Source organism: Macaca mulatta, chromosome 2 (genome assembly GCF_049350105.2).
Source record: "Macaca mulatta isolate MMU2019108-1 chromosome 2, T2T-MMU8v2.0, whole genome shotgun sequence".
Lineage (NCBI taxonomy): Eukaryota > Metazoa > Chordata > Mammalia > Primates > Cercopithecidae > Macaca > Macaca mulatta.
In genome coordinates, this window is record NC_133407.1 from 158,773,339 (window position 1) to 158,799,450 (window position 26,112).

A 26,112-nucleotide genomic window follows, 5' to 3' on the forward strand; every position below is an offset into this window, starting at 1 on the left:
TATTGTACCAGGTTACTTTTTGTGCCCCATAAATGCATTCGTGCCTTTACAATTCAAATGCCAGTCATTTGGATTTGAAAGAGCCTGCTCATGGCAGCCCTACCCACCCTCTGACTCCCATTCTTCCAACTGCTTGTATATGGTTTATGGGAAAGTACCTCTCACCCTTGCTGCCTTGCTGAAGTTCCTATTTACTTCTCCTTTCAGAGCCCATGAGAACAAAGACAGCTATGCATGTCAACTGAGAAAAACAGGCTTGTTTCCCTGTTTTTCCTCCCAGGTCTTCTTCAGGTTTTGCCAAGACCAGCCTGGTCTCATGCTAACCTTTCTGAGTGCTAGAGAGGTGGCCTTGACAGCTTCTGACATCTGGGTGTTTCCAGCATGTGGGCAGTGCTGGGCTACTCTGGACACTGCCGTTGGAAAGGAGGGTTTTCTGTCTTCACTTCGTAAAACATCCACTTCCTTGCCTTTCAAAGAAGTGCAGCTCTTGTCGTCTCCAGAGGTTTAGTCTTTGGAAATCCCCCATGGAATGTCTCAGCTTTAGATTTACTTAGAGTCTCATTGTCTGTGTTGGCGGATGTTATGCCCAGGAAAGACCATGGGAATTGTGAATGTAGCAAAATCACATCGCCGGGCTTTACATGAAAATGGGGTTCTATGTGGTCCTATTGGATGGATTTATGGTAGAATATTCTTTGAGAATTTGCAGGGTAGCGACTCCTCCACTGCAGAGGCGGGCCCCGTGTCCCATGCTTTTGCGTAGATCTGCTTCTGTGCAGGGCACAGTTGCTGCAGCAGAGTGTCCTTTTTGCCAACGGGCTGGATTAATGGGCAGGGTGGAAGGAAGACGTGGCATTGGCTTCCAGAAAATATCTAATCAGGCCAAGCGACTCTGGCTGGCCGCTGGACAAGGCAAGTGTCAGCCTGGACAGGTTTCTGCCCTGGAGGAATTTCTTTATATTAAGGCTTGAGGACTGGCAAAGCCTTCAAAGAGTGGAGATGAGGGATTGTGGAAGTTCATTACCTCCCTGGTGCCAGCTTCGCAGTGTTTGCCTGGTGAGATTTTCCATTTTTAATTTTTCTCCCTTAAATACAAACTTTTTACAATAAACAAAGGAAATTCTATCGCACACACAAATGTGGTTCTGGTTGAGCACGCCAGCTTCCACTGATAAAGGCAGGAAATTCAGCTTTGAGAACTAGAGTTGTGTCCTAAGCTTACCTCGTGTGACCAGGCTGTCCACCGGCCCTGAGCTCTCAGGACTCACAAAAGGGGGCAGATGTGAGGAACCCCATGTGGGGTGGCAGCTCATGTCACCAAAACCTGCCTGGGCAGGGGCAGTTTTGCACTTTTAAAAGGGGTACCTGGCTTCTGAATAGGTTGGCTTCCTCCTTTGGGTGGGAAATGGGAGACCATGGCTGGAAAATTGGCAGTCATTCCTCCCTGCACAATAGCTACATGGCCCTTCCTCTTGCATCTTTCTTCCCATTCTGAACTTGAGCTTGCCCCTCAATAACAGCAGCAAGTATCTAGCTCGCCTTGCCCTGCACATGGGTGTAAATAAGGTACTATCCACTATCCAGTTGGTTTCCTATTTTTGTTCCATTCTCTGTGTACCCCATATACACAGTAGGCCTATGTACCCTTATTGTGTCTGCTGTAGACAACTTCACAGAGGGCCATATGCCCCATAGGAAATGCTTTCTGATAATAATGAAATGATTCTTTGTCATCCATAAAATGAATAAGGCCCTAAAGTGAATGAGGTAGCAAGCCTGAAAGATGGGCTCCTTCTCTGCCTGCCTCTGTTTCTCTCTGCCTGGTCAGTGACAGGCTGGCATGTGTACCAACCAATCCCTGTGCAAGGCACCGAAGACCCAGAGATGAAGAAGCCTCAAGAACCCATCAGTGGAGTGGGGGAGACTGCCTGATAAACAGAATTACACTGCAGCCCAGGGCAAGTAGATTGTCTTTCAGACCCCTCCTCCTCACCAGTGGGCAGGGTGATGTAGGCAGCACGCTGTCAGGACAGCAAGCCACCCTGCCACAGGGAGTGGTGCTAGGTCCCTTTTTAGGCCATGCAGAGACGCAGAGCTGAGATGCACTTCCACCTGAGATAGGTGTGGCCTGCACTCCTGTTCTTAGCTTGAGTCTCGGCTTCCTAAGAACTTGGCCGTATTTTCTGGTTGTGCTGGTCCTTCCTCTGCAGTCCTTTGGAAGATACCGGGTCATTAAGGGCTGTATTTGCAGTGAGCACCAGAGGAGGGAACAGGGCCCTGTTGATTCCAATTTGGTTTTTCAGTTGGTCCGTGGCCCGCCGTGAGGGTGTTTTCAATGGGGAAGGCTGGTGCACAGCCTGCGGCTGATCAGAGAAGGAGTGGCAGAAGGCAGTGCAGATGGACTCCTGAGAGGAGTGTTGCTCTGTGGAGACTTTCTGGAAAACTGTTCTCAGCCTCTTGAAATAGAAAGTTCATGCAGACACACGAGCTTTGAAGTGGAGGAGGTTTTGTTTTATTTCACCGTCTTGTTTTTCCATTCCAGCGGGCAGCTTGTGCAAGCGGAAGAGTCCCGAATGTGACAAAGACACCTCCATCTGCACTGACCTGGATGGCGTTGCCCTGTGCCAGTGCAAGTCGGGATACTTTCAGTTCAACAAGATGGACCACTCCTGCCGAGGTAGCCACAGCCTCGCCTGGGGTTCTGTGCCCCATCCTGGGACTCTGCCTGGTGCTCTGTCTCTCTCTCTCTCGCTGTCTCTCTCTCTTGCTCTCTCTCTCTGCTTAGGCGTGACCATTCTAAACTGAGGGTAACTGGTTCTTGTTATTTTGCTCATGGCAAGATTGAATACATTATCTCCTTGGAATAATAGCATTATCTTTGACTGGTGCATGCTGGTCTGGCCAATTAAATTCAAAGGAAGAGAGAATGGAATGCCTGTGGTAGCAGTGCCTTTTCTTTTTTTTTCCACTTAAAGGAAGTTAGAAAAATTATTGTTTCAATTCCCAAAGCTTTATCTATTGTCTGCTAATCTTTTAAAGTGGAAGTACAGGCATAGAGTCAGGCTTATATCTTTCAGAGGCAGCTGAGGCCAGAGTCAAAGCCTGACTCTGCCTCACTGATCGTGTATCCCCTTGGGCAAGTTACTTTGTTTCTCTGAGCCTCAGTTTCCTCTTCTGAGATATGGGTATGGTGATCCTCTATTGGATATTTATTCTAAGAGTTAAGGAAAGCAGTGGATATAGAGGCCCTTTGTAAGCCGTCAGCATCTGCTCTTGTATTTGGTCCAGGTTGTTGTTGAATTAATGAGTTCTGGTTTTAAAGGTCTCATGCAGTGTTTGAGAGCAGAAATCTAATGCTACTAACCTTTAAGATGAGGCTTAAATTCATTTAGTTTGAGGGAAAAACTGCTCAAAGAATGTAGTCCAAGAATACTGCTTTAAAATAAAATTAATTCAGGTCCAGAGTACCACGCACCCTGACTTATAAAAAGGCTGCTGCAACTTGCAATCACCAGAAAAACTAATGATATAAAGGCCATCGTGGATGGCCAGTTTGCCTACTCAGTCAACACCTTGTTGGTGATAGATGTCAATGGATGTTACTGGAATCTAATAAAAATCACATACTGGGGCGAGGTGACATGCCAGTTTTCTCTATCAGGACTTCCCATTGGAGGACTTGTTCATCACAGATAAAAATATATTTCAGGGCAGCACTCTTATCCTGAGCTTCAGACCCTCTGACTTTTTTAGGTCTGGATACAGAGTTCTCAGGTGCTCATCATTAGCTCTCCAGGTGAGACCTGTGATGGGTTTTGAAGGGGAGGGCCAACTCTCTGTTGGGCCTAGGTCCTGATGTGTGACTAGCACACAGCATGTCTCAATGCCATGCCAGACTGCCACATTGCTACAAAGAGATGATGCTTCCTCATGCCATCTTATCTGCTTTAATGCAGAGGGTTCCTTGCACCTCTTAGAAATGGGGAGTTGAACCGGGAGCAGTGACTCACACCTGTAATCTCAGCACTTTGGGAGGCCAAGATGGGCGGATCACCTGAGGTCAGGAGTTCAAGACCAGCCTGACCAACACGGAGAAACCCCATCTCTACAACAAGTACAAAATTAGCTGGGTGTGATGGCACTTGCCTGTAATCCCAGCTACTTGGGAGGCTGAGGCAGGATAATCTCTTGACTCGGTGGAGCGGAGGTTGCAGTGAGCTGAGATCACGCCATTACACCACTGCAGCCTGGGCAACATCCGTCTCAAAAAAAAAAAAAAGAAATGGGGAGTTGAGCCTATCTTCATGTGGGAAGGGGGTTGGGCTAACATCCATGTGTGTTGGGGTGCTGTGCTGCTGACAGGGGATGATACAAGATAGGCAGAGGATGGGCATGGTGCTGTGGTGTTCCCTGTGAAGAGTATCTCAACAATGGCCCTATCACCTTTGCTTCTGGCTGGCCTGCGCCACTTCCTCTGTTTCCAAGTCAGCGATTTTATAATCGTTTCACTTACAGGCTAGCATTAACAATAGCTGTTAAAGATTTACCAAGTGTGCTGACACAGGCACCAGCCACCTTATGTTGACCAAGTAAGGACCCAAGAAGCAGCATAAGGAAACCTTAGTTTGCCTTTGGGCTTGTTGCTGAGACTCGGTGAAGCCCTTTCTTGGCAGTATTTGCACCATCAGGCCTCTGATGAGTGGAACCTGGAGCTTCTTGGGCCACAGCCCTTTAGGCTGGATTCTGATGGGTTAACAGTGACATCTTCTGGCCATCAGTGCTGGAGCACTGACACCTCAAATCAAGGCTCAAAAATGTGTATAAATAGAGGATAGAGGAGTGTGTGTTCTCTAAATCACTGCAGTTCAAGCTATACATTAGCAAGTCTGTATGTTCTCTGCTGCGTGTGCACGCATACACACACACACACACACACACACACACACACACACACACAACGTGTTTGGTGTCTCACAGAAAATGTCTTTACCAGACTTTCAAAGCTACCTATAAAATCAAAGTAGATACCCCTCTCAATCCCTCTCATAGGTTTCTTAGCTTCCTTCCATCATGCAGGCATCATGATTAATTCTTTTTTTGTTTGTTTGTTTTTAGAGACAAAGCCTTGCTCTGTCACTCAGGCTGGAGTGCAGTGGTACAATCAGGTCTCACTGCCGCCTTGACCTCCTGGGCTCAAGTGATCCTCCCACCTCATCTCCCAAGTAGGTGGGACTACAGGTCCTTGCCACTATATCCAGCTAATTTTTGTATTCTTTGTAGAGATGGACTTTTGCCATGTTGCCGAGGCTGGTCTCAAATTCCTAGGCTCAAGCAATCCACCCACCTCGGCCTCCCAAAGTGCTAGGATTACAGGCATGAGCCACCACATCTGGCAATGAATTCGCACAACCTGTTTGCATGTCTCTTTCTTTAATCAGACTGCCAGTGCCTTAGGTGCCAGAACCGTGTCCTGAACAGTGCAGGGTTCAGCAAATGTCTGTTGAATAGATGAATGGATAAGGCAGCAAATAAGATAGGAAAAGATTGGCATGGCTAGATACAATTTCCCACAAGGGAACACAAGAGTTTTTAAGAAGCCACTGGCAGCTGGGCACTGTGGCTCATCATGCCTATAATCCCAGCACTTTGGGAGGCCAAGGTGGGAGGATCATGAGGTCAGGAGTTCGAGGCCAGCTTGGCCAATATGGTGAAACTCTGTCTCTACTAAAAATGCAAAAATTAGCTGGGTGTGGTGGTGCACGCCTGTAGTCCCAGCTTCTCAGGAGTCTGAGGCAGAAGAATCGCTTCAACCCAGGAGGCAGAGGTTGCAGTGAGCCGAGATCCCGCCACTGCACTCCAGCCTGGGTGACAGAGCGAGACTCCATCTCAAAAAGAAAAAAAAAAAAAAAAAAAGATGTCACTATCCACTTATTTCTATTTTTAAGTCCAGAAGACTTGAATTCACTTGTGCCTTATGGCAATAGGGGAAGCCCAGTTTGTGAATATCTACTAGCTGTTGCCACATTCATTTCATCTTCAGTGCTCTGGGTCAGAATACCTCTGGGGCAGGAGTCTCCAACCCTACTGGTTTGTGGTCTATTAGGAACCGGGCTGCAGAGCAGGAGGTGCAGTTAGGAACCGGGCTGCACAGCTGAGCTCCACCTCCTGTCACATCAGCGGTGGCATTAGATTCTCGTAGAAGTATGGACCCTATTGTGAACTGCACACGCGAGGGATCTAGGTTACGTGGTCCTTATGAGAATCTAATGCCTGATGATCTGAGGTGGAACAGCTTCATTCCTAGACCATCTCCCCGAGACCGCCACCTTGCTGGTCCATGGAAAAATTGTTTTCCATGAAACCGGTCACTGGTGCCAAAAATGTGGGGACTGCTGCTCTAGGATGAGTGAGATGAGAAGCTGGGTCCTAAGGAGCACAGTAGCACCTCACTGACAAGTTTCCCCAGAACAGCTCCACAGCATAGTAGCACTCAACCACCAATGAATGACGGAATGAGCCCATTTGAAATAGAGAAATATCATGACATCAGGGAGCCAGGTCACTCCTGAAACAAAATGGAAACAGCCCAACCCATCAGCTTGTGGCAGGACAACAGATGGACCTTACATCTGGCTGGATGACAGCCATGGAGTGGACCGCCTCCACCCAGCAGATGAAATCTCATGTTGGGTGGGGAGATTGGATGTAAAAACATTTCCAGGAAGAAGTGTTCAAAATAGAACAGGCTGGTGTGACATCACCCTGCCTCAGTGCCGAGATGGGTGGGGAGGAGTCACTAAGAAGCAAGCAATCCCCAGTGGCTGCCCTGCAGCCTTAGCCATCCACAAATCATCCAGGGCAGCTTTCCCCACTCCCATGACCTGCTGCAGCATGAGGCAGAGGCACACACAGGAGGAGGGCCACCGGACACGGGAGAGGCAGGAGCACTCAGCTGCCCCCTTGGAGAAGACCCCACCTGAGTGAGGCCAGCCGAGAACTCAGGTATCAAAGATTGGGAGATGGGGCCTCATTACTCCTTCCCTAAACGGGATGCAATTATGCTCTACCCGTGGCATAAAGTGAAAGCACCTAGTGAAAATTGATTTGATAAAATAAGATTGAAAAATATGTAAAAGGTAAATCAGGTTGAAGGGGAAATTAACAGACTGTTTTGTTGAAGCCAGAAGGAAAGTGAATATGCAGAATGAGACACAGCAGGGTCCTGCACGCTTGGTAAAAGAAGGCCCCTCACTTAAGTGCTGCTGAGGTTGCTGGACACTGAGGCAAAAAGAGAAACATGACTTTGAAAAGAGTCAGGGTCCCTAAAATAAAGAACGGCTGTTCAGGAGTATCCCTGTCTTTTAAAACAATGGGGCCAAGAGAAATTTCTCTGGGGCATCCTCATCAAGAGGTTACTGAGTGATATTGTAGCAAAGCAGTCCATGACATCCCCAAATAAATACCACAGGGACTTTCCATGGCTGCTGCTTATAACAAAAAGGCCTTTAATACAAGAGACTGTAGCTCGGAAAAGTGATTCTGTGGGGCCAAAACAGCGCAGTCCAGGTGCACAGCTCCCTAATATCTTCCGTGAGATACATTACAGTTGATTTTGGTTTTGAAACTGTATTCCACAACCCTCTAGTGATATGTTAATAGAAAGTCTGTAACAATAAAGCAGATGCCAGAGATGTTCAACTGCTAACATTAAGAAAGTAGGAGGAGGGGCCGGGCGCGGTGGCTCACACCTGTAATCCCAGCCCTTTGGGAGGCCGATGCGGGCGGATCACGAGGTCAGGACATCGAGACCATCCTGGCAAACACAGTAAAACCCCGTCTCTACTAAAAATACCAAAAAAAAATTAGCCGGGCATGGTGGCGGGCGCCTGTAGTCCCAGCTTCTCGGGAGGCTGAGGCAGGAGAATGGCGTGAACTCGGGAGGCAGCAGAGCTTGCAGTGAGCAGAGATCGCACCACTGCACTTCAGCCTGGGCGACAGAGTGAGACTCCGTCTCAAAAAAAAAAAAAAAAAAAAAAAAAAGGAGGAGGAAGAACATTCAACACATCGTCTTGAGGAAAGTTATCATGCACAAGGATGCTGGACCCAGCCCACAGGGCCCCTCTCGCCAGCCCCCTGTCCCTCCTCACCCCCAGCCATGCATGCTGCTGGCCCCCCTAACCCACCATTAGCATGTCTGCTATCCCATCAAGTATTGCAGCTCTACCACTCTGTACCTTTTCTTATTCGGGATCTTTTATGCGATGTATCTCATACATTAACCCTGAATCACATTTTTATCATTCCTTGCAGCGGAGAATTTGTCTGTGAGGCCATTTTTCATTGTCTGCTTTCATTCAAGCATGCATTATAGCTCATGGTGTTCTGTCATCTTATCGTTGTGTTGAAAATGTTCTGTGATCACAGAAATTTAGGAACTGCTGATCCAGGGAAATGGCCGGGCCACAACTGCTTCAGTGAAGTAGTGTTCCAGGAGCCGCACCACCCAAGGGTTCAAAGTTCTGTTCTTGGGCAAGGTGCCAATTAACACACATCTAGATATGTCCAAAATCCCCTACACAGACTACAGGGTGAGCATTCTGTTATGAAAACCTGGGCACACACCAGAACTGTGCCCCAGAAGATGTCACCCAAAGCTCCCCCCTTCTCATCGAAGGGTGGCAGCAGGGCCGTTATCAGGTTACAGGTTTGATTTACATTAAGAAGGTGAGCCATATGTTTTTGTGATGGAAGGAGGTTCCCCAGGGGACATTCTTCAGCTATAGAGAGCTTCTAAATGAATTGCATTGGTCATATAATAATTACAACTACATGCCTGACACGGTGGCTCACGCCTTTAATCCTAGTACTTTGGGAGGTGGAGGTGGGCGGATCATCTGAGGTCAGGAGTTTGAGCAGCCTGGCCAACAGGGCGAAACCTCATCTCTCCTACAAATACAAAAATTAGCCAGGCTTCATGGCGGGCCCCTGTATTCCCAGCTACTTGGGAGGCTGAAGCAGGAGAATCGCTTGAACCCAGGAGGTGGAGGTTGCAGTGAGCCAAGACAGTGCCACTGCACTCCAGCCTGGGCGACAAAACAAGACTCCATCTCAAAAAATAATAATAATTACAACTACAAAACATTGATTTAGTGGTTACTGTGTACCAGACCTGTACTAAGCCATTTGAATGCCTTAATTTCACTTAATCACCTCCAATAAAATACTTTTTATAGCTGGGAGATTGAGAGCCACAAAGAGGTTAAGAAAAGTTTCTTGAGGTTAAGATTTGAGGCCGGGCATAGTGACTCACGCCTGTAATCCCAGCACTTTGGGAGGCAGAGGCGGGCAGATCACTTTGAACTCAGGAGTTCAAGACAAGCCTGAGCAACAGGGTGAAACCCCATCTCTACTAAAAATACAAAAATTAGCTGGGCATGATGGCACATGCCTGTAATCCCAGCTACTTGGGAGGCTGAGCCTGGAGAATCCCTTGAACCCAGGAGGTGGAGGTTGCGGTGAGCCAAGATGGCACCACCGCACTCCAGCCTGGGCAGCAGAGTGAGACTGTGTCTCAAAAAAAAAAAAAAAAAAAGTTACGCTGGCAACAGTATTTAAGTGAGGATCATTCCAAACCAATTTGCAGGCTTCTGGTACTAGAATAATCTTGTGGACTTTAGGGTGGCTGGCATTTAATTAACTGGGAGTTTGGGAGAGGTAAACAGACACACTCATGCATTTTCCTTTTCTTTTTCAGCATGTGAAGATGGATATAGGCTTGAAAATGAAACCTGCATGAGGTAGGCTCAAAGTTCATTTAGTCTCATTTTGTTACAAATCTTATCTAGAAGTTATTTAGATAAATTGCCTCACTTATTTCTTTTGAGATTTGAAACTAATTCTTACCCTTTTTTCTTTCTTGGCTTGCAGTTGCCCATTTGGCCTTGGTGGTCTCAATTGCGGAAACCGTAAGTGTACAAAAGTGGACCATTATGCGTGGGCAGGGGCCTGGCCCTGTTGTTAGTGCACAGGTGTCAGTCTCCTCCCACTTCCCTCAGTTCACACCCGCTGTCTTCTTAGGTTCCGTGCCAATGGCATGGGGGCAACAAAGAGAAAGGCTGGGCATGGTGGCTCACGCCTGTAATCCCAGCACTTTGGAAGACGGAGGCAGGAGGATCACTTAAGGCCAGGAGTTAGAGACCATTTTGGCCAACCTGGTGAAACCCCATCTCTAGTAAAAATAAAAAATTAGCTGGGTGTGATGGCACGTGCCTGTAATCCTAGCTACTTGGGAAGCTGAGGTGAGAGAATCACTTGAACCTTTGAGGCGGAGGTTGCAGTGAGCTGAGATCACACTACGACACTTCAGCCTGGACGACAGAGGAAGACTTCATTTAAAAAACAACCAAAAAAAAAAAAAAGAGAGAAAGATTTGACTGGTGCTGTTTAGGGGCTCAAGGTCTGGGCAGGAAGAGTAAGACTTACTCCTAAATAGCCCTGCTGTGTACTGAGTGTTACTGTGATAACTAGACATGGGGTGTGGGACGGGGAGGTAGGGACTGTGCCCAGAGAAGAATGGGAGGACAGTCAACAGTACTTCTTGGAGGGAGTGGAATTAGAGGAACAGTTGGAAAGATTTAAACTGACGGGTATGAGGGGAGGACATCCCAGGCAGAGGGAACAACTTAGACAAAGGTCTTGAGGCAGCCATGGATCCTTGGTGTTCTGGGGCCAGTATGTAAGTGGGCGTGGCTGGAGGATAGGAAGATAGGAAGGCAGAAAGTAGAGGATTTGGGCTGGCAGAGTATATGGGGTCTGAACTGTTGGCGTTGGGATCACCAGGCTGAAGAGTGTAGACTAACCAATAACTGTCAGGCAGGGCAAAAGTCTTAGAGCAAGAAAGCAGTTCGATCAAGGAAAGCAATTTGGGCTGCGTTGAGAACAGACTGTACGGAGGAGAATGTGGGGGTGCAGCTTAGAGATTTCCAGCATAGTCCCCCAGGCATGCTAGAGACACACTTAGGAATCCTCTCTGCTCCACGTGGAAGTAGAGGGTGGAACTCCAAGCAGCCAAGAGTGTTGGTGGGGACTGTGAGCGTGGTGTGTTTTGCAACCTAATCCAGTTCTTGGAGAAAAGCAACTGTGATTCATTTAAGATTGCTTGCACTGACATTTTCTTATATTGATACATTAGAAATGGAAATTATCAGCAAAATTAAATTTGGGGATATAGCGTATCATAGGATGTAACAGAAATACTAACAATGAAGATTTTAGTTTAGGACAGCTTTGTCTCTCATCCTACAGACAAATGTGCCAGGGGACTGTATTCTCAGTTTACTAGAAGGAAAGTAGACACGATTTTATTGAATGTGTGTAAAAAGCCCCCTGTTTCTATTCCCCAATGGTATACCTTACATCTGATTTCTTCAGTGGTGTTTTCTTTGTTCATAAAGGTTTTCTATTAGCAAGTTCCATTATTGACCTTCTTTGAGCATAACTAAAAAATAAAAATAATGAAATAAAATCAAACACATTCAATGCTGAATATAAAACTGACATAAAACTCTCTTGGTGCACCCAGCATGGAGCTACTCTCAGGCCAGAGTCTAGACACTTAGAATTACATATCCGTTTAGGATTACTGAGGACTTTGGTCATCTGATTTATTTTGACTGCAAACTAGCAAGAGGTTACAGAAGATAGTCTCAGAGGAAGACTAGGGAGGCACTTCTAGAAGCAATTATATGTATAGTCTTATTGAGTAGAGAGGGAGGAGCTCACAGAATTGATATTTGTTTTTTTGTTTGTTTGTTTTTTTGAGATGGAGTCTTGTTCTGTCTCCTGGCTGAAGTGCAGTGGCGTGATCTCGGCTCACTGCAACCTCCGCCTCCTGGGTTCAAGCGATTTTCTTGCCTCAGTCTCCCAAGTAGCTGGGAAAACAGGCACACACCACCACGCCCAGCTAATTTTTCTATTTTTATTAGAGACGGGGTTTCACCATGATGGCCAGGATGGTCCCGATCTCTTGACCTCGTAATCTGCCCACCTTGGCCTCCCAAAGTGCTGGGATTACAGGTGTGAGCCACCGTGCCCTGCCGATGTTTGTTTTTTAAGTAGCAACCTGCAACCCTAAGTGGTGTAGTAAACAAGCCTGTACTCTTTAGAAGTCCCAGAGGACACTGTGGGGCCATAGCACCGTGTGAGCACGACCCTTCACTCCAATGGACCCCAGTCATCACCCGCTAAATGGTATTTGGTGCACTCAGTTTAATAAGGCAAGGAAGTTATCATGGTTTAGGCTTTTTTGTTTAATAAAGAATAGTCAGAATTCTTTCTAGGTGTCGATGCTTCACAGGGTAGGCTTGAGTATTTTGGAGATTTGGCTTATGTAAAACAGTATGGATGGCAGTACATGTCCTTTTCTAAAGATCAGTATTTAGGCACGTCAGTTTCACAGCTGGGCTCAGGATCTTTATGCTTTCGTCTTTAGGAGGCTATCTGTGCCTTAAAGGGGCTGCCTAGTCTACAGAGTGGTGTGTGTTCACTTTTTTGTGTGAATCTCATTTCTCACTTGAAACCAGAACAGAGTCACGGAGAGCTCGTAAACTGATCAGAGAATGGAGTAGCCTGTGCATAAAAATAGATAAGAAAATCTATAATGTTTCAATGTGGAAAAAGGAGGCTGAACAATCAGAAATTTAAGATGTTTGAGACTTGTTTCTCAAATGCTGGAATACTAGAACTACATGGTATATATATATATGTGTGTGTGTGTGTGTGTGTGTGTGTGTGTACGTGTGTGTGTGTGTGTGTGTACATATATAGTCTTTCAGAAGAGATGCTTCAAGGCTAAGAGTAGAGGTTGCATCACAAGCCTGCAGACTTGATCCTAAGATATTATAATATTAGGAACAGAGGCTGAGACAATTTTATGCAGCATGGATTAAAAATAATGTGAGGGAAGCAGGCTCAAGGTGCAGCAGACCTGTATCACGTGTGCAAGAAACTCATCTGAATGCAATCCACCTGATGGCAGAGAAAGAGAGATCCAGTGAGACAGGTGAGAGGTGTGGAGGTGTGGCCACCCTGTTCTCCACGTGTGCCCCTTGGGTGAGCCAGGGAGCAGGAGGTAAGAGATATGACCTGCTCAGTCCTCTTGGGGCCTCTCATCCCTGACAGGCCTCTCATAGAATGAGCTACTGCTTTAACCCTGGGTTGGTCAGACAGCTCCCTAGTTTTTAATTTTTATTTTTAGGGATGAGGTCTGTCTCTGTTGCCCAGGCTGGAGTGCAGTGGCCTGCCTGATCATGGCTCACTGTAGCCTCAATCTCTCAGGCTCAAGCAATCCTCCCACGCTGGTCTCCCAAAGTGTTAGGATTACAGGCGTGAGCCACCGCACCTGACCCCTAAATAAGTTTTATTAGAAAATGCTTCATGTTTCTCATAAAATGGAAGGTGATCCATCGAGGGAACATGAGTCTATAAAGGGTTGCAGGACAGGGGTGTGAGCTGCAGGGCATTATTCTGAGTGGCATTGGTAATTTTTCTCGGAGATTATTAAGCACTATACATGTTTGGGGATGCTATTTCCCTATGTCATTGACTAGTCTGTAAATTCTTAAGTCAGGAAAAAGTCAAGCCCTCCCCATTATGTTTGTGGGGTTCTGGAAGTAGCCAAGATTTCTCTCTGATGCCTCAGACTTCCTTTTCCTTCCCATTAGTCCAAGTCACTGTGTCCAGCAGAGGGCAGAGGCCTGTCTGGATGGTTTGCTCCTGGCCACCTTTTGGAACTGGCAGCTTATCATTAGTGTGGTAACTGTTGTTATTCTGTGATGGCGTGTAAATATCACTTTATCATTTTGATATCTCTATTAGTTTCAGTGTTGCAAGGCAGTTAATATTATAGTGGCTGATAATAAGTAGCACTTGCCACCTGCCTCTTTCTCTGAGGTCTGGGCCCAGACCTGGGTGTTGGTTAAGGAGTTGGGAATTCATCCCTCTCTATGGTGATAGCATCTTGGGAGTCTGTGACTCAGAATTCAATGTTTTGTGCCAAATATCAGCGTTCTGACCGCCCACCACCGTTACTCCCATTATTGCCACCTAAGACAGCAGGGGCCTTCCTGGGGCTGTGACTCAGGCTGGATTTTTCATAGGCAAGAAATGCTTCTTCTCTATGCAGACTTCTTAGGGCACGTACTCTACCCAAGCCCAGTGAGGCTGGGGAGGCTGGCTTTTTCCAGCCAAGCACACAGTCTTAAGATTTTCTTGCTCCTACATTCCTTGCAATCATCCAACTCCAGTAGATTTGGGCATTAGGCATAACCTGTGTCCTACCCCTGTAAAAGTTTCTGTTCGCTTTCTAGTTGTGCCCAGAGTTCAGTCCTTACTCCTTACAGAGAAACTGGAAAGGGCAGGGCACGGTGGCTCACGCCTGTAATCCCAGCACTTTGGGATGCTGAGGCAGGAGAGTCGCTCGAGGTCAGGAGTTCGAGACCAGACTGGCCAACATGGTGAAACCTCGTCTCTACTAAAAATAAAAAAATTAGCTGGGAGTGGTGGCAGGTACCTGTAATCCCAGCTACTCGGGAGGCTGAGGCAGGAGAATCACTTGAACCTGGGAGGCAGGGGCTACAGTGAGCTGAGATCGCACCATTGCACTCCAGCCTGGGCGATAAAGTGAGACTCTGTCTCAAAAAATAAATAAATGAATAAATAACTGGAAAGGGCAGGACAAGCCTTTCTCTCAAGTCTTCACCACCTGTAGAAGAGCAGGCCCTGCTGGAGCAGGGGCCCCGCTCCTGGGCAGCGCAGGTCTGCACCTTTCTTATCACTGCTCTCCTTTTAATTTTCTAAACATGTAAAATATCTCTCTGTTTATATCCCAGATTCCACCAATTCCAACAGCAAATATACCATTTGCCAGATGGCCCCAGAATTCTTTTAGGAATGTGTCATCAGTCGTGTCTCTCTCTCCCCGAGCCTCCACCCTTTTCTTAGGGCGTGCGCATTTCCTCTGTTGCTGGAAGCTTAGGTTGGTTCCTCCTCACAGTTTCATAATTGCTCTCATGACACTTTGGGTTGTTTAGCCTTTTTTCTGTTTTTAAAATAAACTCCTTTTTTAAAAAATAACAATACAGCACATGCCCATTAATTTCCCCTATTTTAACCCAAATTAATTAGAAAATAGAAGTTAAGGGAAGAGGAGAGTAAAGTAAACAATCTCACCACCCGTTAAACACTATGTTCACCACGTTTCCTTACTACTAAGTGTGGGGCATAGGCCAGCAGGATCCATGTCACCTTGGAGCTTGTTGGAAATGCACAGCTTCGGACTCCCGACTCCAGACCCACTGAATCTAAATCTGAATTTTCACCAGGCCCATAAATTTAGTTAATAGGCAGATTCATATGCATATTAAAGTTTGAGAAACACTGGTATTACGTATTTTTCCAGAGATATATATGTGTGTGTCTTTTTAACAGAAATTGAATCTCACTGAATATACTGTTCTGTGACCTGCTTTTAAAACTAGTAAACTGTGGAATGTTTTCACTTACATGATTTTATAATGTCACTTTTGATAGTCCTGTGGAATTCTGCTCTATGGACATACTGTAATTTGCTTAACCATTTCTCTCACTGCCTTTCAAAAGTCTCTTTTTAAAATATTCTTGTCATCTAAGCCATTTTTTTTTTGTTTTTTGTTTGTTTTTGTTTTATTTTTTGGTTTTCTCTTCTTTCTTTTTTTTTTTTTTTTTTTTTGAGATGGAGTTTCACTCTTGTTGCCCAGGCTGGAGTGCAATGGCACGATCGTGGCTCACTGCAACCTCCGCCTCTGGGATTCAAGGGATTCTCCTGCCTCAGCCTCCCGAGTAGCTGGAATTACAGGCGCTCGCCACCACACCTGGCTAACTTTTTGTATTTTTAGCAGAGACACGGTTTTATCATGTTGGCCAGGCTGGTATCAAACTCCTGAACTCAGGTGATCCACCTGCCTCAGCCTTCCATAGTGCTGGGATTACAGGCGTGAGCCACCGCGCCTGGCCCCATTTTTCTGTTTCATGGTTATTGTCATTTTGTGATTATAGAGCTCACATAATTCTCCTAGATTACTTTTTTCTGACCACAGACTTTTTTTCCATCCCTCTGTCATATTTGCCACATGTCTCTTTTGTAGGTCATCCTTTCGTTCAAATGGTCTGCACCTCTTCAGAGGAGAACTCTTCCCCACAGCCTCCCAGCACAGCCAGCAGGGAGTGAGAGTCTGCCTTCCCCACTGACAGCCCTCTTCCCGTGAAGTCAGACATTCCGCTTAAATGTCAGTCTGCACTGTCTCCCCAGCCCAACCCATGGTCTCACGGCAGGTGTAGAAGGTGTCTTCAGTTGTGTTCACCCAGTCGTTGCCTTGTGTTATAAAAGACTTAAACCAGTAGAAGTGCTGCGTGGTGGTGGGAGTCACTCAGAACATACATCCAGGAAGACAGCACCAAACTGCTTAGGAGGAAGGAGGGAGAATCTATTAATATTACCCAGAAGGCAACTGGAAGTCTCATTCAGCTAAAAGCAGTCATTTTATTTGGTCTTGACTGGCCTCCCTTCACTTCAAACGGGGGAAGGCAGGGATTGGGGAGAAGGAACTGCTGCTCTGTACCCAGCCCTCCTACTAGCGAGGACTGTTTGGTGAGGTGGAAGGGATAGAGTTGTGTAAAACATCAGGAGAAAGTGACAGAATCGTGTGGGGCACTGTCACAATGGAGAGTGGTGGGCACTGGGTATGTTCACACCCTGCCTGTAGACTTGAAAAAGGTGAATTTCAGAAGGTGCAGGGGAAAAGAAGAACGCTGTGAACAGAGATGGAAGAGGAATGGAAAGATTTTAAAAGCAAAAATTGTCTGAGTGCAGTGGCTCACACCTGTAATCCCAGCACTTTAGGAGGCCGAGGAGGGAGGGTTGCTTGAACCCAGAAATTTGAGACCAACCTGGACAACACAGCGAGACCAAAAAAAAAAAAAAAAAAAATTCAGCCAGGCATGGTGGCATGCACTTAGTGTCCCAGCCACTCGGGAAACTGAGGTGGGAGGATCACTTGAGCTGGGGAGGTTGAGGTTGCAGTGAGCTGTGATCATGCCACTGCACTGCAGCCTGGGTGACAGAGCAAGACCCTGTCTCAAAAAAAGATTAAAAAATAAAGGGCAAAATTCTAACTATAAATCACGAGTGAGCTCAGTGAGGAAAATATGGAGAGAACTGAATGCATTGTAAGATAAAAACTAATGTGGCTACCTAGAAAGTTCTGTAATGTGTTCAAGAATCTTAAAGGAAGGTTGGCTAAGGTTCTCCTGGAGTAAGTGAGCCTAGGTAGCCTAAGCGACAAAGAGAGTTTATTGGAAGGATCCTGGCATCAGGAGTGGCAGGAACCAAGGAAGTGGGGGAAGGAAGCTCAGCAGCTGAGGGTAGCAAGGGGCTTCCTGTGAGAGCACACGTTGCCATGACTGCATCCTCATGTCTCATCTCCGCTCTTCACCGTGTGTCTGTACACAGGCTGTCCTTCCCAGACAACATGATGGAAAATAGGGTCACCGAGCAGCTCTTGGTCAGGGGTGGGGAGGTCACTAGCTCACAATTTTGAGAGCGATGGCCCTCTTTCCCACATTCCTGGGAAGTAACTAATGGATCCAGTTTGGATGGTGGGTTTATTCCCAGCCCAGCCAGCTGTGTCCAGGGGATGGTGTTACATGTCGGAGTGTGCCCACCCCCAGCTGCAGTTGGAAGGGGTGCACAGTTCTCAGAAGGGGGGTGGCTAAGCAGATAGTCCAGTAGATCCCATCCAAATAAGCATATAAACATAGACAAATATGGCTCTGAGGAAAGGCTAAGGCCCAGAATGTGCTGTTGGTTTGATGAAAGATGCTAACAGTGATGACAACAATGTCAAGCTGTGAAGAATCAGGGAAACATGGAGGCATTGCTTGAGAAAGACTGAAATGTCAACAAATGCCAAGAAGAAAGTAGGACTAAGAATTCCAAGCTCTTCATTCTGGAAAATCTTTTCACACTAGAAAGGATAGGACAGACAAACCTAAGATGACATTCACTGCCTCTGTCTCACCTAAATAAATATTCAGAGCACCTCTGAAGCAGGAAACACTTCAGCTGGCACTTATTCAAATCCGTGCACTTCTACATCATCATAAATCTAAAATCAGTACTTAACCCCAAAAGATCATTTGTAGAGTGATTTTAAGAAGATCTGTGGGGGATATTACAAGGTTACAGTGACATGGCTGCCCAAGAACCTCAAATGAACTCTTTAAAAAATATGTGTGTGTATCTATACACAATGTCAAGATTTCAGGGAGGGGTGTCTGTATGTGTGTGTGTGTGCGTGTGCACGTATGTAAATATGTAAATAAAATTTGGGAAATGCAGAAAAGCACAAAGAAGAAAGCAAGTTCTCCACCATTACCCAAGGCAGTACTAACTTGTGCAAACATTTTGGTGAGCTCCCTCCCAGGCTCTTTCTCTCTGCTTGTGTGCTGGGTGGTCCCCTGGCTTTCAGCTCAGTGCTCTTTCCTCTCCTGTGTAATCAAAACCAGTGCTACCCACGGTCTGGTCCATTGGCTGGCAGCAGCACCATCCCATAGAAGCCTCTAGAAGTGCAGGTTCTGAGCCCCTGCCCAGTACGACTGAACCAAATCCCTTGGAGCAGGGACCAGGAATCTGGGTTTTAACAAGGCTTGTGGGTGACTGAGATGCAGACGGGAGTTTGAGAAGCCCTCATCTATGCCAGTGCGACGCAACTGGTGGTCTGCCGTGGGAAGTGTTACTGGACTGTGGCAAGATGACACAGAAGTTGAGAGTGAGCACTTAGAAATGTTTATATTAACTTGACATAACTGTGACATCCAAGCATGGGAGCCTTGGAAAAGAGTTTTATTATATTTTACAAATATACCAGCCCACAGTCAACTCCTTTAAAAAAAAATGAGAAAGTTAAATTTATGATAGTTGGTACCTGTGGGGACAGATGAGGGGAGGAGCACATGGGACTTTATTTTCTTTATTTAAAAAGAATATCAGGCTGGGTGCAGTGGCTCACACCTGTAATCCCAGCACTTTGGGAGGCCAGGGTGAGAGGACCACTTGAGACCAGGAGTTCAAGACCAGCCTGGACAACATAGTGATACCCTGTCCCTACAAAACCCAAAAATTAGCTGCGCCTGTGGTCCCAGCTGCTTGGCAGGCGTCCATGGTCCCAGCTGCTTGGCAGACTGAGACAGAAGGATTGCTTGAGCCCAGGAATTGAAGGCTACAGTGAACTGTGATTGTGCCACTGCACTCCAGTGTGGGCAACATAGTGAGACCTGTCTCAAAAAAAAAAAAAGGATAACCAGAAGCACAAACAAGCAAGCAAAAACTGGTCCTCAGGCCAGGCGTGGTGGCTCACACCTGTAATCCCAGCACCGTGGGAGGCCAAGGTGAGCGGATCACTGGAGGCCAAGAGTTCAAGACCAGCCTGGCCAACATAGCGAAACCTCGTCTCTATTAAAAATACCAAAAAATGAGCTGGGCATGCTAGCACCTGCCTGTAATCCCAGCTACTCAGGAGGTTGAGGCATGAGGATTCCTTGAACTTGGGAGGAAGAGGTTGCAGTGAGCCAAGATCACACCATTGCACTCCAGCCTGAGCGATGGAGCCAGACTCTGTAAAAATAAAAAAACCAAAAAACTGGTCCTTGACCACAGATAGTTTGAGAAGCACTGCTCTACACCATCTGTGTCTCTTTTTAGACAAAACTGCTTGTTTCAAACAGGAACCTGCCACAGCTGCAGCCACTTGCAAGGGTCACTTCTAAAATGGATACTTACTTCTTTTGTTGGAAATGAGAAAATTTAACTTGGTGTGGAAGGATAAGCAGGAGCTAGACTCTGGTCTTTAGGAAAAAAGGGAGCCACGGAGGGTTTTTTAAAGCAGGGAAATGGCAAGATCAGATTTGCTTTCTGTAGTGAGTGGACAAGACTGGGCACAGGTAGATGTTTTGGGAAGCAGCTACAGTTGTCCAGACAAGGGATGATGGTAGCTCAGAGCCATGATGGGGGAGATGAAGAAAAGTGGATAAATTCAAGAGGTTTGTTTTCTGTCTTCACTTTTGTTAAAAAAGAAACTTTCAAATATATGTGTTGGGAGGTAAGGAAGAGAATGTGTTTATTCTGTGGCTTGGCTTTGTTTCCTGTGTATCTTAATACTGACAGTTTTTGTATCCTAATACTGATGGTTTTACATAATAGTCAGGTTTCTATGCTATTTATTTAAATAAAAGGATAGGTAAATTGTTGCATGGCTTGTATTTGCTCACAGTCTGCCTGCTGCCTGTCTTCACTCTCAACCAGCACCTAGTGCTCTGGAAGCTTGGTGAGGAGGGGAGGAGCGTGTCAGCCCTGTACCTCATCCTTGTTTACAAGGACAAGAGAGCATGAGACCCTAGACAGCATGGCTCCAATCTTAATTTACTATCGAGAATCCGGCTACTGGTGTTTCATCCTGGATCCTACAATTAGAGAACACAATTTTCATTATATTTCCACAACCAAAAAATCAACCGGAATATTTAATAGAATTTATTGAATATATGATTTTGCCAGAAATACATAGATATAAAAGCAACTAAAGCTTTTAATATTGCTTTCTACATATGATATGTACTTGCTTAATCACTGCTAATTTCTGGTAATTAAATTTGATGTGTATTTATTGAGGAGCTACTCAGTCCCTAGCATGATTGATGCAGTGATTCCCAGACTCTGGACTTAACTGATCAGTAATGTTCCTTATAAAATTGGGGAGTCTAACCTAGGGTTGCCTCCTTTTTATTTTATGAAGTAAAAATCTAGAACTGAATCAAGAATTTTTAGGCCAGGCATGGTGGTCAAGCCTGTAATCCCAGCACTTTGGGAAGCCAAGGCGGGCAGATCTTCTGAGGTTAGGAGTTTGAGATCAGCCTGGCCAACATTGTGAAACCCCATCTCTACTAAAAATACAAAAAAAATTAGCAGGGCATGGTGGCATGTGTCTGTAATCCAAGCTACTCGGGAGGCTGAGGCAGAAGAATCGCTTGAACCCAGGAGGCGGAGGTTCAGTGAACTGGGATCGCACCGTTGCACTCCAGCCTGGGCAACAAGAGCAAGACTCCGTCTAGGGAAAAAAAAAAAAAAAGAATTTTTATATCTACTATTACCATTAACTCAAAAAATTAAACAACACCAAAGGGTGGGAAGTGGCCAAGAAAAGATTCTGCGTTATCTGCATTACTTTTTTATTTAGTTTTATTTTTTTGAGACAGAGTCTCACTGTATCGCCCAGGCTGGAGTGCAGTGGCGGGATCTCGGCTCACTGCAAGCTCCGCCTCCCAGTTTCACTCCATTCTCCTGCCTCAGCCTCCCAAGTAGCTGGGACTACAGGCGCCCGCCACCGTGCCTGTAGTTTTTGTATTTTTAGTAGAGACGGGATTTCACTGTAGTCTGGATCTCCTAACCTTGTGATCCGCCCGCCTCGGCCTCCCAACGTGCTGGGATTACAGGCGTCAGCCACTGCACCCAGCCCAAAAAATGGAGCTTTTTGGCCGGGCGCGGTGGCTCACGCCTGTAATCCCAGCACGTTGGGAGGCCGAGGCGGGTGGATCACGAGGTCAGGAGATTGAGACCATCCTGGCTAACACGCTGAATCCCCGTCTCTACTGAAAATACAAAAAATTCACCAGGTATGGTGGCAGGCGCCTGTAGTCCCAGCTACTCGGGAGGCTGAGGCAGGAGAATCGCTTGAAACTGGGAGGCGGAGGTTGCAGTGAGCAGAGATCGCACCACTGCACTCCAGCCTGGGTGACAGGGTGAGACTCTGTCTCCAAAAAAAAAAAAAAAAAGAACCTTTCTCAATACGGAGAGGCTTGGAGATAGCCATTGAGGATCCCTTGCCAGAGAGTAGGAAGTTGTAGGCACGGGCACCCCTCAAGGCAGGGTGGCGACTGTAGAGTCAGGGGAGACCATTCTTGAGAACTCACTCATTCCTTCATTACCTCCAGCCAATCCGCCTTTTTGTTTGTTTTACGTTTAGCCTATCAGCTTATCACTGTGGTGATCGCAGCTGCCGGAGGTGGGCTCCTGCTCATCCTAGGCATCGCACTGATTGTTACCTGTTGCAGGTAAGTGATGAGAGTTCAGATTCCAGTCCTGTTCCTTTGCCTGTGCTATACAAGGGTCAGATTCTATTCTCTTACAGAATACTTGAGATGGTTCACAATATTAAATCGTAATGTGACTAACCCATTTTAATAAAAGGAAAAAGGGAATTCACGATAGTTGGTGCCTGTGAGGAAAAAGAAGGGTAGTAAATGAAACTTCATTTTCTTTATTAGAAAAGAATAGCTGAAAGCACAAGCAGGAAATGAGAAAGTAAATAAATTAGGCTTCATCAGAATTAAAAACTTTTATACTCTGAAGAACACTATCAAGAAAGTGAAAAGACAACCCATACTTGCAAATATGGATTGCATGAGAAAATACTTGCAAATTATATGTCTAATAAGGGACTTGTATCTAGAATATAGAAGGAACTCTTATAACTCAACAACCTAATTTTAAAAATGGACAAAAAACTTGAATAGACATTTCTTCAAAGAAGATATACAGATGGCCAGTAAGCACGTTGTCTTAGTCCATTTTGTGTTGCTGTAAAGGAATGCCTGAGGCTGCATATATTAGTCCATTTTCATACGGCTGATAAAGACATACCCAAGACTGGGCAATTTGCAAAAGAAAGAGGTTTAATGGACTTACAGTTCCTCATGGCTGGGGAAGCCTCACAATCATGGTGGAAGGCAAGGAGGAGCAAGATACATCTTACATAAATGCAGCAGGCAAAGAGAGAGAACTTGTGCAGGGGATCTCCCCCTTATAGAACCATCAGATCTCATGAGACTCGTTTACTATCATGAGAACAGCATGGGAAAGACCCTCCCCCGTGATTCAGCCACCTCCCACCAGGTCCCTCCCGCAACACGTGGGAATTCAAGCTGAGATTTGGGTGGGGACACAGCCAAACCATATCACTGGGTAATTTCTCAAGAAAAAGGTTAATTTGGCTCACAATTCTGATGGTTGGAAAGTTTGAGACTGGGCATCTGCATCTGGTGAGGGCCTCAGGCTGCTTCCACTCCTGAAGGAAGATGAAGGGAGCCACCTGATGAGAAAGGAAGCGAGAGGTGGGGGACTGGGGGAGAGGTAGCAGGCTCTTTTGAACAACCAGCTGTCCCAGGAAAGGCATTAGTCCTTTCATGAGAGATCTGCCCTCATGGCCCAAACACCTCCCTGTAGGCCCCATCCCCCAGCACCTCCACACTGGGGATTAAATTTCAGCATGAGACTGGGTGGGGACAAACCATATCCTGATCATAGCACACACAAAAGGATGGTCAACATCATTAGTCACCTAGGAAATGCAAATCGAAACCACCGTGAGACACCACTTCACACCCACTAAGATGGCTATTAAAAACAAACAAAACCCCAGAAAATAGCAGCTGGGCACAGTGGCTCAGCCTGTAATCTCAGCACTTTGGGAGGTTGAGGCGGGTGGATCACTTCAGGTCAGGAGTCCGAGACCAGCCTGGCCAACATGGTGAAACCCCTGTCTGTACCAAAAATATAAAAAATTAGCCGGGCGTAGTGGCGGGCACCCGTAATTCCAGCTACTCGGGAGGCTGAGGCAGGAGAATTGCTTGAACCCGGGAGGCAGAAGTTGCCATGAGCTGAGATCATGCCACTGCACTCCAGCCTGGGCTACAGAGCCAGACTCCATCTCAAAAAAAAAAAAAAAAAAGAAAAAACCCAAAATAACAAGCACTGGTGAGGATGTGGAAAAATTAGAACCCCTGTACACTGCTGGTGGCAATGTAAAATGGTGCAGCTGCTTTGAAAAAGTCTGAAAGTTAAAGACAGAGTTACCATTTGACCCAGCACTTCCACTCTTAGGTATATCAAGAGAAGTGAAAAGGTGTACTCACACAAAAACTTTACATGAATGTTCACAGCAACATTATTTACAATAGCCAAAATGTGAAAACTCTACCAATGTTTGTCAGTAGATAAACAAAATATGATGTATTTCTACAATGGAATATGATTCCAGCATAAAATGAATGAAGTACTGATACATACTATAACAGGGGTGAACCTTGAAAATATGCTAAGTGAAACAAGCCAGTCCCAAAAGACCACCTATTGTGTGATTCTATTTGTATGACTCATCTGAAATAGGCAAATCTAATAGAGTTGGAAAGTAGATTAATCGTTGTCTAGGGCCAGGGTCGTGGGAAAAAGGGGAGAATTGGAAGATGGTGGCTAGGGGATATGGAGTTTCTTCTTGGGGTGATGAAACTGTTCTAAAATTGTGATGATGGTTGCACAAGTCTGAATATGCTAGAAACCATTAAATGAGTGAATTGTATGACATGTGAACGGTTTCTCTGTAAAGCTATATACAGAGAGAAAGAGAAGCAGACAAAGAAAGATGAAATATTTTTGCAGTAGAGAGGTTGTAGCAGCAATGTGGGATGCTTTGGGCTTCCTGGAAGCCATTGAGATTGGGTTACTATTGGAAAAGGAAGGGAGAGGAGGAAATTGATTCCCCTTCTCCATGATGATCTATTCAGATAGGGGAAAATTATTACCTCTGACTTAGATGATAATAATGGCAGGAATTATCTAGATGTAACAGATGAGGGGAACCTCCCAAAATAGCTAGTTATCTTTTCTACCGCTGACATAAAGGACATTTTCAGATATCCTCTGTCTCCAGAAAGGCAGCAGAGAGCAATGTGCTCTAACTACCCAACTAGGAATGCAGGCCTTGTGGTATAGCCTTTGCCCGTCATTTTCCAAATTGCTAGCAAATCATCAAGGATAAACCATATGAGTGATAAACTTCAGGGGATGAGACTAGTAATGGTTACCTAGAGGGACATAACCTGAGCACTCAAGGAACAGAAGCCTCATATCTGCTATGTGTTCTGTACTATATGGTGTACCCATTTGGGGAAGGAGCCTGTACCTGCTGGCTCCTGAGAAGAGAAGATAGTTGCGCATGAGTATATCTCTGTCTGAGCCCAGGTACCCCACCCACCAGGAAGCAACGCAGTGCCAGGTCTGTTCCCAACTTCCACAAAGAGCCAGCACCTAAGCCACACGCTGGGCATTCGGTTTTATGACCCCGAGTCACTTTATGCCTTCCCTGGAAAACTTATTTTTAGATTAATGAGGTAGAAAGAAAAGACTTCGGATTATCCTATCCGTGACAAATATAATTTAAAACTTCTGGTCCTGGGCCGGTTAGACAGGTGAAGAACACAGATTCCAACAATTTGCCATCAGTGAAATCTCACAAGTAGCGTTTCTCTAACCTGCTGAAATGAGAATTGTACAGGTATATAAATAGGTGGACTTTTTCATAAACAAACCGTTCTGTTTTTATGACTTGTGAAATATTTGCTTCTTGTAGTAGAAAGAGCACTGCCCAGAGAGTTGGAGGCTTGAATTCTAGTTCCAAGCCTTCTAGTAGTAAAAGGTGACCAAGAGGACAAGTCAGGTCTCTTTACTGAGCTGGAGCTGCCGTATCCTATCCCCAGAGCTCCTGCTTCAGTCAATCTGGGGGACACCCAGACTCTTCATGTAAATTCTGATGTTTGGGCAGCTCGGGATCCACTGGACTAGAATGAGTCTAAGGGCCCCTCTGGCTCCAGCATTCTGTGAATTTATGACCCTTGTTTTCCTGGCCACCCCCAAGACACAGTAATCTCTGTCCTGTAGAAGAGTCTAGATCTGCTCTGTTGCCACTGTTTTTGTCCCCCTACCCCTGATAATCTGGTCCTTTGGGATTGGAAGACTTTTTGCATCTTTTTTTGCACCTAACTGCATATTTACTTGTTGTAGGCAAATACCAAATAAAACAATACTAATAATACTCAGCGGGCAGCTACAAAGAAATATATAATGGTAGCTTTCAGTTGAATTTACATTATAAAATCATAGTTGGTGCTTTCACAGATATCACTTCCTTA

The 26,112-nt window shown here is 45.8% G+C and overlaps 1 protein-coding gene and 2 long non-coding RNA genes across 7 annotated transcripts in view; 2 read left to right on the top strand and 1 right to left on the bottom strand.

Moving 5' to 3' along the window:
• HEG1 (heart development protein with EGF like domains 1) overlaps positions 1-26,112 on the top strand; it is an 89,331-nt gene that overhangs the window by 55,069 nt on the left and 8,150 nt on the right. For all 5 annotated transcript variants that reach the window (XR_013414359.1, XM_002802678.4, XM_077993775.1 and 2 more), the window contains 4 exons: positions 2,543-2,677; positions 9,755-9,797; positions 9,928-9,965; positions 22,113-22,200. Coding sequence is in view for 4 of the 5 variants with exons in the window: in XM_002802678.4 (XP_002802724.4) it covers positions 2,543-2,677; positions 9,755-9,797; positions 9,928-9,965; positions 22,113-22,200 (304 nt within the window). In the remaining variant the exon portion in view is untranslated. The remainder of the gene's footprint in view (positions 1-2,542; positions 2,678-9,754; positions 9,798-9,927; positions 9,966-22,112; positions 22,201-26,112) is intronic.
• LOC144339390 (uncharacterized) lies at positions 4,318-7,863 on the bottom strand. Its single transcript, XR_013414371.1, has 2 exons — positions 5,856-7,863; positions 4,318-5,136 (listed from the first exon to the last, which is right to left on the bottom strand). It is a non-coding gene; the product is annotated as an uncharacterized LOC144339390 (long non-coding RNA).
• On the top strand, positions 13,572-18,451 carry LOC144339384 (uncharacterized). Its single transcript, XR_013414365.1, has 2 exons — positions 13,572-13,880; positions 16,015-18,451. It is a non-coding gene; the product is annotated as an uncharacterized LOC144339384 (long non-coding RNA).